Source organism: Bos indicus, chromosome 20 (genome assembly GCF_029378745.1).
Source record: "Bos indicus isolate NIAB-ARS_2022 breed Sahiwal x Tharparkar chromosome 20, NIAB-ARS_B.indTharparkar_mat_pri_1.0, whole genome shotgun sequence".
Lineage (NCBI taxonomy): Eukaryota > Metazoa > Chordata > Mammalia > Artiodactyla > Bovidae > Bos > Bos indicus.
Window position 1 is genome coordinate 35,902,384 of NC_091779.1, and position 12,789 is coordinate 35,915,172.

Genomic DNA, 12,789 nt, shown 5'->3' on the forward strand with positions numbered 1-12,789 from the left:
CAGGACCTGCAATCTGGGATCTGCTCTGCTTTCAGACAAAGGCAAGTTGGAAGTTAAGTGCTCACAGCACCTGCTGGTGGATTTTATTTTTCTCACCAAGAATAATAATGGCTTGTTGTTTTTCAGTCGCTCAGTCATGTTCACCTCTTTGTGACCCCATGGATTGCGGCACGCCAGGCTTCCCTGTCCTTCACTATCTCCCAGAGCTTGCTCAAACTCAGGTCCATGGAGTTGGTGATGCCATCCAACTGTCTCATCCTCTGTCACCCCCTTCTCTTCCTGCCCTCAGTCTTCCCCAGCATCAGGTCTTTTCCAGTGATTTGGCTCTTCGAATCAGGTGGCCTAAGTACTGCAGCTTCAGCTTCAGCATCAGATAATGGATAATGGGTGCTATTGTTACTTACTAGGTATTCTTCTGAGAAATATGAGTTCTGCCTCATTCCTCTTCTAAGGAATACACATTGCCTTATGTAATCTACACTACCATTCTCTGAGTTAAACAATATCTCTGTATTATTCTCATTTTACAGATGAAGAAACTGAGGTACAGAGGAAACATACAGCATGGAAAACAGCAGTCTGCAGAAGGTTGTTCATATTCTAGCTTGTAGCAATTAATGCACAATTCATATTATGCCATATTTGGCAAGAGTTCCCTTTGTAGCATTCACAGGTAGGAGTCAAAAATATTTTGTAAAAATATTTATCAGTCTATAAAGCCCAGGCATTCACCTGTCAGGATAGGCTCTGGGAGAGGCTCAGATCAGGGGTCCTGGAAACCGCCCCCCATCCAGTATTATGAATTAACCCTTTGATTCTAGACCATGGGGCAATTCTCAGAGAAGGAGCCATAGTAGCTGTGATGGGGAGCTATTTACTTACTGTTTACAGAAGTATTTCAGCATTTTAATTCTTATTAAATAGTTAAAGTAGTTTATATATATATATATATATATAAAATTAATCATCTGGGTTTCCCTGGTGACTCAGCTGGTAAAGAATCATCTAATATGCTGTTGACATCGTTAATAAAAATAAACAGTATGGCTGTCTCAGGGTAATCAACTAGTCCTTTAAGAGTGGCAGTCTCCCAAACAGTGTGTCCATTCCCTCTGCTCCAGGAAGCAGAAGTGTGTGCATGCACACACACACACAGAGTATACCTTTCTGGCAGTGCAGCCCCTCGAAGCCCAAGGGGCAGTCACACTCATAGCCCTCCTTCCTGGGTCGGCAGCTGCCCCCATGGGCACAGGGGGACCCCACGCAGGGGTGGGCTGCATTCTCCACGTTCACGCCCCACGTGAAGTCATGCTTCACGTGGATGGTCCGGTCATTCAGGATGATCTTAGAAAAGAAAACATAAAGCAATTCAGGGATTCAGAAATCAGCTCTAGAGTCTTCTACAGCTTCCCTCAGCACACCAACCTGAACTATGCCTGGGGTAGGGGGGAGCTTTAAAAATAAACAGAGAAAGTCTGGTTACTACTTTCGGAGTTCTGTGAATGATGCAGGAATGGAAGTAACTACATTTGGTGCTTGGGAGAATCTGCATCATGTACAAGACTAAACAAGCAGCTTCCTCTGGTTCTGGAAAACCTGGACACTCAGAGCAATCATAAAGAAGAATCAATTACTACAAAATTTGGTTTCTAATGCTGTATATTGGAATCATGGGAGGTGAGGGTGTTAAGAAATATACTCATGCCCAAGCCCCACCCAGATCAAGTGAACCAGAATTTCTGTGGGTGAAACTGAGTCACCTGCAAGTTTAAAGAAACATTCCAGGCGATTCTAAGATGCAGCCAAGGCTGAGACATGCGGCTAAAAAGCAGAGTAAGGAAGAATACAACACAAAATGTCACAGAGGCAGGAATCCAAGGTGGGGCCGGGGGCGGTGATAGAGTCTGGAGGTGGTGGAAATGTACTGCTGTGTCTTCCTGGCTGGTATTCTCTGCAGCCTCCTCCAGCTCTATCAACTCAGTCTCCCCAACTGCCCCCCTCCCTCCTGCTTCCTCCTTCCCCAGCACTCCGGAATCCCCACCTCTCCACATCCTCTTCCCCGGAGTGAAACTCAGGTCACATTCTCAGCGCTGCTGTGCACATTAACCAGGACAGACGGCTCTTTGCTCTCACCCCTCTTCCCTGTAATGGGGCTTTAGTGAAACTGATGAATTATAGAGTGAGGTCACTGGGCTCCCCGACTCCAAATAAACGAAGTGTGCGTTGGCCCTGAGCTGTGGGTGTTTCAGGGTTCTTCAGGCTTCACAGAACTCAGACAGAGAGAGCTTCTAGGGTAACCTCCAGCGTGCAGGGGATCCTAAGAGGTTAGCAAGGGTACTTCTGGCCACTCATTCATGTTTCCATAGGTTTGTCTAGTTTTTGGAGAGTCAGGAAAGCTGGGAGAAAACCTTCCTCCAGGCATGCCACTCAAAATCTACCAAAGAGCCGGAAACTTTCCACACGCTCTCCCTTTCTTGCTGTGAGTGACGACTGTAAAACCGAGTCATGAACGCTCCCCCTTTCTTGCTGTGAGTGACGATTGTAAAACCGAGTCACGAGAAACTGAGTCAAGTGCCATGACTGGGCTGGGGCTTCCATAGTGGCTCAGATGGTAAAGAATCTGCCTGCAAGGTGGGAGACCTGGGTTTGATCCCTGGGTTGGAAGATCCCCTGAAGAAGGGAATGGCTACCCACTCCACTATTCTTGCCTGGAGAATTCCATGGACAGAGGAGCCTGGCAGGCCACAGTCCATGAGGTCACAAAGAGTCGGGACACAATTGAGCGACTAACACTTTCACTTTCGCTTACTGACCGGGTCACTGGGAGGGGAGGGGGCTTTTCCAGGAAGTAAGGAGGAAAGGCTTGTGTGTGTTGTGTGAAGAGAGCAAAGCCTGACATGTTCAGAAGGAAGATGAAGCCTCTCAGCAGCTCAGCTTACCTCCTAAGGTAGAATTTCAAACCCATGATTTCACATGGCCAGTCCCACTCACGGTGGGGGACAACAGTCTGAACTGAGGTGACACTGACCTCACAGTTCAGCAGCAAAGGGAAGCACAGCAGGGCGAGGAAAAATTGACTGGGTCCCTTTTCTGGGCCCCACACTGGGACACAGAGAAGGACAGAGTCCCTGGGGCCCTTCTCAGAGCCCAGCTGTGCACATCCTTGAGAGGACCTCCTCTCACTGCCCCTCCACCACCTTAGCGCCTCCCGTACTTTGCCTCAGATCCCCCTCAGGGATTGGTGGCCCCCATTCCTTCACTGGTTGCCAAGAGAAATAGGACTTGGCTGACATCCAGGAACCGGATGTGTTTTTCTTCAAATCCTTTTTTCCCCATGTTTACTGGTCCTGGACTCTGGGTTGGTGGGTCAACTTACATGTCTGTTGTAGACAGAACATAATCTCATGACCAGAGAGATCACAGGCAGCCCCAAGAGAAGGAACATGTGACAGATATGAATGGGGTCAGTGTCCTGTCTCTTACTAGCTGAGTGGATTTTTTTTCTCAAACCTATGGAAGGACTCTAATCTGTGCTCTTAAGAGTTGGGTTACATGATTGATGAACAACCATTAAAACAGGGTGGTGGGGATGGAAGTGGAGGCAGCAAAAACAATTGGGTCTTGCCTTGAGCAAAAAGCCAAGTGACCCCAAAGAGAAGCAGGAGTCACTATGAGACTCTATCCATTGCCTTCCCTTTTTGACAAGTGTCTGCAGTGACCTGGTCCAACTGCCCCCTCAACAATACTAGGATATTCTAAGTAGATCTATTGTAAAAATTCATCTTCATTAGTTGCATTCATGAGATGTCCGCTGGGCACAGCTGGGAGCAGATGCTATAAGAAAGCGGGGCTGGAAACCAGGTATGCTCCGAGAATTAAAAAACATAATTTTAAAAATGTTAAAAACTTCCTCATGGTTTCTTTCTTGGGTATAGCAGTTTGCACTGATCACAGTTCTCGATTCCATTGTCGGTAGTCAAATTCACACCATGCACGTGAGGAAGGGTAGCCTGTACCTTCTGGATGCTCCCACTGAATGGCTTGAGGATGCCCGAGTTCTTCTTCACATCATCGTAATTGGGGACCCCACCGATGAAAATGTCCGAGTTGCACTTAATCTGGGTGAAGCCTCCCTGCCAACAGATTAAAAACAAAACACGGTATAACCAACTGTGCCTCTGGTTCCCTGTTAGGGAACAAATGGCTGAGGCAGTCTCAAGACTCATCATGATAATTTTTATACATATTGGCCCAACCTTTGTCTTGTTTTTCATTGCTGCTTACCACCTTTTTGATTTTTTGTAAATTTCTGGACATTTCTGAGATTCATCATCCAGAAAATGCAAGCGAATATGGTAGACCACTACATCATCAGTGTCACTCTCTCCCTGCAGGAAGGCTACCTCTAACCTGTCAGTCTCAAGTGGGGCCATGTAACTTGCTTTGGTCAACAAAACATGAACAGGTGAGAAATGAATCATTTCTGGGCAGAGTCTTTCAGAGCCAGGAGTGGTTCACTATGCCCTGTTCCTCTACCCCTATTTCCAGAGGTCCCCAACTTCTAGGATCTAATGCCTGATGATCTGAGATGGAGCTGATGTAATAATAATAGAAATAAAGTGCACACTAAATGTAAGGTGCTTGAATAATCTTGAAACCATCCCTACCCTCCCACCCCTCTTCCATGGAAAAACTGTCTTCCTTGAAAGTGGACCCTGGTGCCAAAAACGTTGGGGATCACTGTTATTCCTTCAGCCTGGGTCTCAGATTAAGGCTGCAGCTGACTGTTGATGGACATGTAATGTGGATGAGAAATAAGCCCTCATTATAAGCTGCTGTTATTTGGGGCGCACGTGTGCCTGAGCCTCTCCTGGCACTGAGATCCCACTGGTTTAGCACTTTGCTTAGATTTGGATACATGATCCAAATTCTAGTACAGGACTTATTGATATATTCACTAACGGTAAAGACAGAATTTCTTTAAGCCAAGAGAAAGGGAAAGCATGGTGAGTGGAAGGCATTCCTTGTTATCATATACAAAGGGCAGAGAAATTCCTTCCAGATTCTTAGAGATCCCTACTGTCAATCCCCAAAGGCTTCTCCTGCTTCTGGTCATTTCAACAGCCTAAACCCAACGGCTGGGCTAGATAACAAGCTGTGTGTGAGATTTAATGTCTAAACTCCTTCAACCATCTTAAGCAAAATGTTAAAGTGCCCTAAGATAACATGTAAATTTGAGACCTCTGGGAATGAACACATTTGGGGTAACATAAGTTATTGTTTCCTTTGATTTATGGTCAAAAGAAATACAAAGTGTAACCGGATTCAATTATTTAACAAATACTATTAGGTACCTACCATGTCCCAGGTACTAAGTGGTGCACAAACCACAGTAAATAAGAAAGCCCAGGTCCCTCCCTCCAGGGGCTTACACTGTGGGGCAACACAGACCAGTAAACGGGCAGGTAAGATAAGCCCCGTGACCATGGGGGCACCTGGCAGGGATAGGGCATCTCATACTCTGCTCCAGAATTAGGGAGTGGGAGGTGAAGCAGGAAGAGTCAAAACTGAGTCTCAGAAACTGGCTGGAGTCAGAGCTTGGAGGGCATGCTGGGTATCAGGCAAAGGCAAGGAGGGACCACATCACACATGGATAGAAACTTACACTTCACCAAAAGAACAACGAGTTTTCAGGAAGAGAGTAATCAGATCTGTATTTTAGGACTATCACTGGCCAGAGGGAGGAGAATGGATTTGGGGTCCAGTCGGGGTAGAGAAGAGGAGACAGGGGAGCAGAGAGGAGGATGCTCCATCTAGGGGAGCGCTCGGAGTGGCTGAGTCCAGCCAAGTAACAGCAGAGAGGTCTCGTAGTAGACAGGCTGAACTGCCTTCTGTCAATAACCTTCAGGCAGCTTTGAGGGTTCTTATTTAATGAATGGGGATGCAAGGAATCATCAGAGGCAATTTCAGGAATCCTTGTGGATTAGGGAACCAGGCAGGAGCTGTCAGGACACACCCACAGAGACCCATCATCATCATGTCTTTAAAATAAAAAACTAGGAAGAAAGGAGGAGGGCTGCAAGGTCAAAGGGACTTCAGAGAAGCAGGCTGTTTTAAAAAAACTTGGGAGTTTCTTGGTTGTGTCAGGCAAACTGGGTAGGGTCTTGTGGGGTGACAGAAGTCTCTTTTGGCTCCTCATCAAAGTCCTCCCCCTGCCCCCTGCCCCCCACGCCTCTGCCACCACCGCCTGAAGTGGACAAAAGGCGGGGCTGCAGCGGGACCACAGGAGGGAAGCAAACAGACCCACCAAAGTGAGGCGCTCAGTGCCTGGATCCACCACTTTCGTTAAGCTGAGAGTGGCTGGAAAACCTGAGTAAACCCCCTGATGGGTTTTCTGAAGCCCTGGGAGCACTGCCCCTTTGAGTTTGCACAGCTTGACTCATCCTGGGCTGTGGGTGTTTCTCAGTGCAGCCAGCTGAGCAACGTGATGTCGGGTGTGGTTTGGACACTTAGGGGCTGGCTTAGCCTCCAGCGTATCCTGTAACCCCTGTCCCCCTCCTTCTCTAAGCTCTAAGACCACTATCCCCATTGACCAAGCCTTTGAACAGGGTATAACAGCTGCGGGGCAGAGATCCCGGGGGGTGATCTGATTAAGGTTTAACTCACCGAGATCAAGCATGGGTCTTCCCACTCTGGTCTCAGGGAGGCCTCCCAAGAACCACCCCCAGATGCACACAGAACAGCCATGCCTTCCCTCCTACCTGCTTACACTGCTTTCCAGGTGGGCAGCTCCATCCATTCAAAAAGCCGATAAAGAGGATGCTGGTTCTACCAGTCCTGGTATGGCAGTAACAGAACCCGAGGTGTGTGGTTTCTACCCTTGTGCTGTCTCTTCACTACAGGATCTCAAGGGTAAATACTGTGTCCCAAATAGTTCCTTATTTATAATCAAAGGCCTTAACCCTACTATTTACAAACACGCCCATCCTGTTTGTGTTACTGTTGTACAGATGTTGGTAACTAAGGCCTAGAGTGATACAGTGCTTTTGTGAATTTATATTATTAAGTCAACACACAGTCAGATCTACACCTGTGAGCTTCTAATTCTGTCTAGGACTAAAATCAGCTGTTTTCTGGACTGTATGAAAGTGAATCCCATTCTTGCTTTAAAATCCGTTTTTCTTTATACATTTTCTTTCCTTCCTCCCTACTTTCTCTTTCTTCCTTCTTTCCATCTTTCCTTCCTTCCTAATATATATGGGACATTTTCTAGGGTACTTGCCTCTTGAAGCAGAGCCCAGGTTGGGATTTTTCTGATTCCTAAGGAGGCCCTTGATTCTCACAGGACCTTCCACCACTTCCGTCCCTGAAGCTGCCTTCCTGATAAGTTCCCTTTTTACTCCCCTCCTCAACCAAGATCTTCCCCACCAAGAGTCCCTTTTCTTTCCTTTTCTTCTTTTCCTATCAATTCATTTTCTTATCAGAACAGTCACATTCATCAATACCTTCTTTAAATCTGTGATGCACACAATGAAGACTGTTGTAATTAAAATCCTGGCAAATCTGAGGTCTCCTCTGTTTTTAGGGGTCTGTAAATTTCATGTGTGTACAGAATGCTAGTATGTTGTAATTTAAAACAAATGTCTCTTAGCTGTCCTTAAAAATGCCATTTTCCTTCAGACATGACCTTGGAAATAAAAACATGGATGAAAGTTATAAACCTGAGTGGAAATTCTGAACTGTTGAGGTCATGCTAGTTTGCCAAAATTCAGACTTAAATTTGCCTTATTGCCAAATTCAGACTTAAATTGAATAAAGTGGGGAAACCACTAGACCATTTGGGTATGACCTAAGTCAAATCCCTTATAATTATACAGTGGGAATGACACACAGATTCAAGGGATTAGATCTGATAGACAGAGTGCCTGAGAACTATGGATAGAGGTTTGTGACATTGTACAGGAAGCAGTGATCAAGACCATCCCCAAGAAAAAGAAATGCAAAATGGCAAAAAGATTGTCTGAGGAGGCCTTACAAATAGCTGAGAGAAGAGAAGCAGAAGGCAAAGGAGAAAAGGAAAGATATACTCATTTGAATGCAGAGTTCCGAAGAATAGCAAGGAGATAAGAAAGCCTTCTTCAGTGATCATTGGAAAGAAATAGAGGAAAACAATAGAATGGGAAAGACTAGAGACCTCTTCGAGAAAATTAGAGATACCAAGGGAACATTTCATGCAAAGATGGGCACAATAAAGGACAGAAATGGTATGGACCTAACAGAAGCAGACGATATTAAGAAGACATGGCAAGAATACACAGAAGAACTGTACCAAAATGATCTTCATGACCCGGATAACCAGGATGGTGTGATCACTCACCTGGAGCCAGACATCCTGAAATGCAAAGTCAAATGGGTCTTAGGAAACATCACCACAAACAAAGCTAGTGGAGGCGATGGAATTCCAGTTAAGCTATTTCAGATCCTAAAAGATGATTCTGTTAAAGTGCTGTACTCAATATGCCAACAAATTTGGAAAACTCAGCAGTGGCCACAGGACTGGAAAAGGTCAGTTTTCATTCGAGTATCAAAGAAAGGCAATGCCAAAGAATGCTCAAACTACTGCACAATTGCACTCATCTCACATGCTAGCAAAGTAATGCCCAAAATTCTCCGAGACAGGCTTCAACAGTATGTGAACAGAGAACCTCCAGATGTTCAAACTGGATTTAGAAAAGGCAGAGGAACCAGAGATCAAACTGCCAACATTCACTAGATCATTGAAAAAGCAAGAGGGTTCCAGAAAAACATCTACTTCTGCTTTATTGACTACGCCAAAGCCTTTATCTGTGTGAATCACAACAAACTGTGGAAAATTCTTAAACAGATGCGAATACCAGACCACCTTACCTGCCTCCTGAGAAATCTATATGCAGGTCAAGAAGCAACAGTTAGAACTGGGCATTGAACAACAGACTGGTTCCAAATAGGGAAAGGAGTATGTCAAGGCTGTATATTGTCACCTTGCTTATTTAACTTATATGCAGAGTATATCACATGAAAAGACGAGCTGGATGAAGCACAAGCTAGAATCAAGATTGCCAGGAGAAATATCAATAACTTTAGATATGCAGAAGACACCACCCTTATGGCAGAAAGCAAAAAAGAACTAGAGTCTCTTGATGAAAGTGAAAGAGGAGGGTTTAAAAGCTGGCTTAAAACTCAACATTCTGAAAACTAAGATCATGGCATCTGGTCCCATCACTTCATGGCAAATAGATGGGGAACCAATGGAAACTGTGACAGACTTTATTTTCTTGAGCTCCAAAATCCCGCAGATGGTGACTGCAGCCATGAAATTAAAAGACACTTGCCCCTTGAAAGAAAAGCTATGACCAACCTAGACAGCATATCAAAAAGCAGAGACATTACTTTGCCAACAAAAGTCTGTTTAGTCAAAGCTATGATTTTTCTAGTAGTCATGTATGGATATAAGAGTTGGACTATAAAGAAAGCTGAGCACCGAAGAATTGGTGCTTTTGAGCTGTGGTGTTGGAGAAGACTTGAGAGTCCCTTGGACTGCAAGGAGATCCAACCAGTCCATCCTAAAGGAAATCAGTCCTGAATATTCATTAGAAGGACCGATGCTGAAGCTGAAACTCCAATACTTCGGCCACCTGATGCGAAGGGCTGACTCATTTGAAAAGACCCTGATGCTGGGAAAGATTAAAGGCAGGAGGAGAAGAGGATGACAGAGGATGAGATGGTTGGATGGCATCATGGACTCGATGGGCATGAGTTTGAGCAGGCTTCAGGAGTTGGTGAAGGTCAGGAAAGCCTGGTGTGCTGTAGTACATAGGGTCACAAAGAGTTGGACATGACTGAATGACTGAACTGAACTGAGTACACTATTAGAAATAATAATAAGTAAAGCTACACAACACTGATCATATGCCGGGTTCTGTGGTATTTGAGAAATACAGTTATTCTAATTCTCACAACCCTATAATGCAGTGCTATTATTATCACGATTACCCTATTTTTTTAGATGCAAAAAAAAATCAAGATCACCCAAGATCACCATCTTGGGAGATCAAGTGATTAGACTGGTCTGAGCTCACATCATTGATAAGGAATGGAGCTAGATTTTGAACCCTAGGTGTCTGGTTTCAGAGTCTTTGTTCTTGTCAGATGTGTGATCACACCCCCACCCCCATCACTGGCTCTGCTTTGGAGCTGTGTTCTGATCTACCTTGTATAGCAATGTGAACAAAGCTATGGGTCGGCAGGGAGGCATGGAGCAGGTGGGCAGTTCTGTAAGTGACACTGGTATTAGCTCACTCCCCTATGAAGGCCCCTACTATTATCAATCCCATTCCCAGTTGAGGAACTGCAAAGCTAAGGAGCTCGTCCAGTGGGAAGCTCGGGTGTTAACTCAGGTGAAATGGCACCAGAGTCCATGTATTAACCACTGTGCTGATGCTTTTGTCTCCAGGACAGGAAGGAAACAGTAACCCCACTCACACGAGTCATCAGGAGCAGATGTCCTTCTTACCTCTGCCATCCCCTCCACCGCCTTCTGCTTATCCACCTGCAAGATGCCATTCTTTGCTGTGCGGGACACACGCAGTTCGTGCCAGTGGCCCAGGGTGAGGGGCTCTTCACTCCTGTTGAAGGAAGGAAACTGAACCTGGGTTAGCATCACTGGCGTTGCAGATAATGTCCACCAATCTGGCTCTGATGGAGTGTTCCCACCTTCAGCACCTCGTCCTGTCCAGCAAAGAGAAGAGCCTCATTCCCCCTCGTAAAACACAGCAGGGCTAGCTCCATTTACTGGACTCCTTCATGGGAGGACTATCTCACTTATCATTTTACTTATTCCTTATCACAAGTATGAAATGGGGGTAGGATTAGGCTGGTTTTCAAGATGAGGGGGTAAAATATGACCAGAGTTGCACGAAATCTTTGAAGAAGAGAAAACTATATAGGCTATGATGTAAAGCAGATTCCTTGATGTAATGATGTCTGTAGCATCCTTTGAAAGGCATAAAAAATAAGATGGATGGATGGGGGAATATAAGAATGAACAGACACATGATAAAGTAACTCCAGCAGAATGCTAACTGTAGACAGTAGGTGGTGGGTCTAAGGTTTATTGCACAATTCTTTCACCTTTGCTATATGTTTGAAGTGTTTCATAATAAAATATTTGGGAGGCAGATTCCGCATTGTCTGATATTGTGAAAAAAATTAAAAGTACTTTAAAAATTCAATTATTAATTCAAGATGGAAGCACTTGAAGTTTAAATGATATTGTAAGATTTTTACATATTATATTTCACAGTGAGGTGTGTAAAAAGAGTATAATTACTGCATTTGTGTCCCTAAAGATGTATATATAGTTCCTGGCCTTCTCTGACGCTCCCAATTATTCTGTGGTCCTGGATCGTTTTTGGAAGCCCACCAGGAATACCAGTGGGCGCAATCACTGAAAGGTCTCCACCCCTCACTTGATTTTTCGCTCTGGCAAATGCTTCTGCCATTTGTTCTTAGCAATTAGAATTTAATCACCTTGGCTCAATCAATATGCAATAAAGACCTCATTCAGCAGCCCATCTCCATAATAACTAACAGCATCTGAGCCTGTTCTTGTCCTGTAGAGGTCATTCCCTGTCAATACACTGCCTCCCTCAGCACAGGGATATTGATCACTGCCATCATGAGCTCATTTCAATTGTCTCGATTTTTGAATCAAGTTCATCATAAATTAGACCACCTTATCCTCTGCCTAAAGTTAAAATGATGTGGCCAACACCACGGCTTCCTGTAGCTCAGGCTTTCACTGAATTGTCTTAATGAAGCAGGAAGTACTGGAAATGGTTTTTAAAATAAACATTTTCCAAAGGGCCACCTGAAACATTAACCGTGATGGGTGTTGTCAGTTACACTGCAGAGGGGTGGCCCAGGGGAGCAGATGATGGTTACTCTGAGTTCTTGCTTCTTTTTCATCACACCTAATGCTAAAGATTTTTTTTTTCCAGGCACCTTTCCTGACAAGCAGCGAAGGAATAACTTATGTTTTAAAAAAATTTTTAAATAACTCTTATCAAAAATAGGCACCGAATTATGAAAGAGAGAAATGCTGGATTTCTAAGGTTCCACGTGTCTGTGACCCCGCAGCTGGAGCTGCTACTGCAGATGTGCAGGGAGCAGGGGGCAATTTGTTCAGGAGGAAGGCTGATGAGCCACAACCCTCTCCAGCCCCTTCCAGTCATTCCTTACCCAGGAAAAGAGCCATTTGAAAGTACAAGGTGATATTCAAGGTGTCTTCTTCCTTTCTTGACTTGACAAATTGTTCTAAGTGAGTTGTTTAGGCTGTTTTGCATAATCATATGTAAATTGAATCAATTAAATACCCACCAAAGTTGTCTTGAGACACAGGATGTTCCTGCATAACCAGAGACACAAAAATATTTGTCCATTCCCCAAGGTGGGAGGTGTTAAACTGATGTGTAGGAATTCAACCTTAAGGACAAGAATGAACTGTACTTTTAAAGAACTGTTGAAACCTAAGGCAATAAGCACTTTCCATCAGTCAGGAAAAATGATAACAGCGGTTAAGGGCAACCATGGCTTCCCTGGTGGCTCAGCTGGTAAAGAATCCGCCTGCAATGTGGGAGATCCGGGTTCGATCCCTGGATTGGGAAGATCCCTTGGAGAAGAAAAAAGGCTACTTACTCCAGTATTCTGGCCTAGAGAATTCTAGGGTCACAAAGAGTCAGGCACGACTGA

The 12,789-nt window shown here is 44.8% G+C and overlaps 1 protein-coding gene and 1 long non-coding RNA gene across 3 annotated transcripts in view; one reads left to right on the forward strand and one right to left on the reverse strand.

Annotated features, from left to right (window-relative positions):
- The window catches only part of EGFLAM (EGF like, fibronectin type III and laminin G domains), a 193,999-nt gene that overhangs the window by 24,976 nt on the left and 156,234 nt on the right, over window positions 1-12,789 (reverse strand). For both annotated transcript variants that reach the window (XM_019982928.2, XM_019982929.2), the window contains 3 exons: window positions 10,553-10,664; window positions 4,017-4,133; window positions 1,164-1,344 (listed from right to left, as the gene is read on the reverse strand). In XM_019982928.2, coding sequence (XP_019838487.2) covers window positions 1,164-1,344; window positions 4,017-4,133; window positions 10,553-10,664 — 410 coding nt within the window. The remainder of the gene's footprint in view (window positions 1-1,163; window positions 1,345-4,016; window positions 4,134-10,552; window positions 10,665-12,789) is intronic.
- On the forward strand, window positions 2,828-10,619 carry LOC139178014 (uncharacterized). Its single transcript, XR_011562443.1, has 3 exons — window positions 2,828-2,947; window positions 4,395-4,465; window positions 10,493-10,619. It is a non-coding gene; the product is annotated as an uncharacterized lncRNA (long non-coding RNA).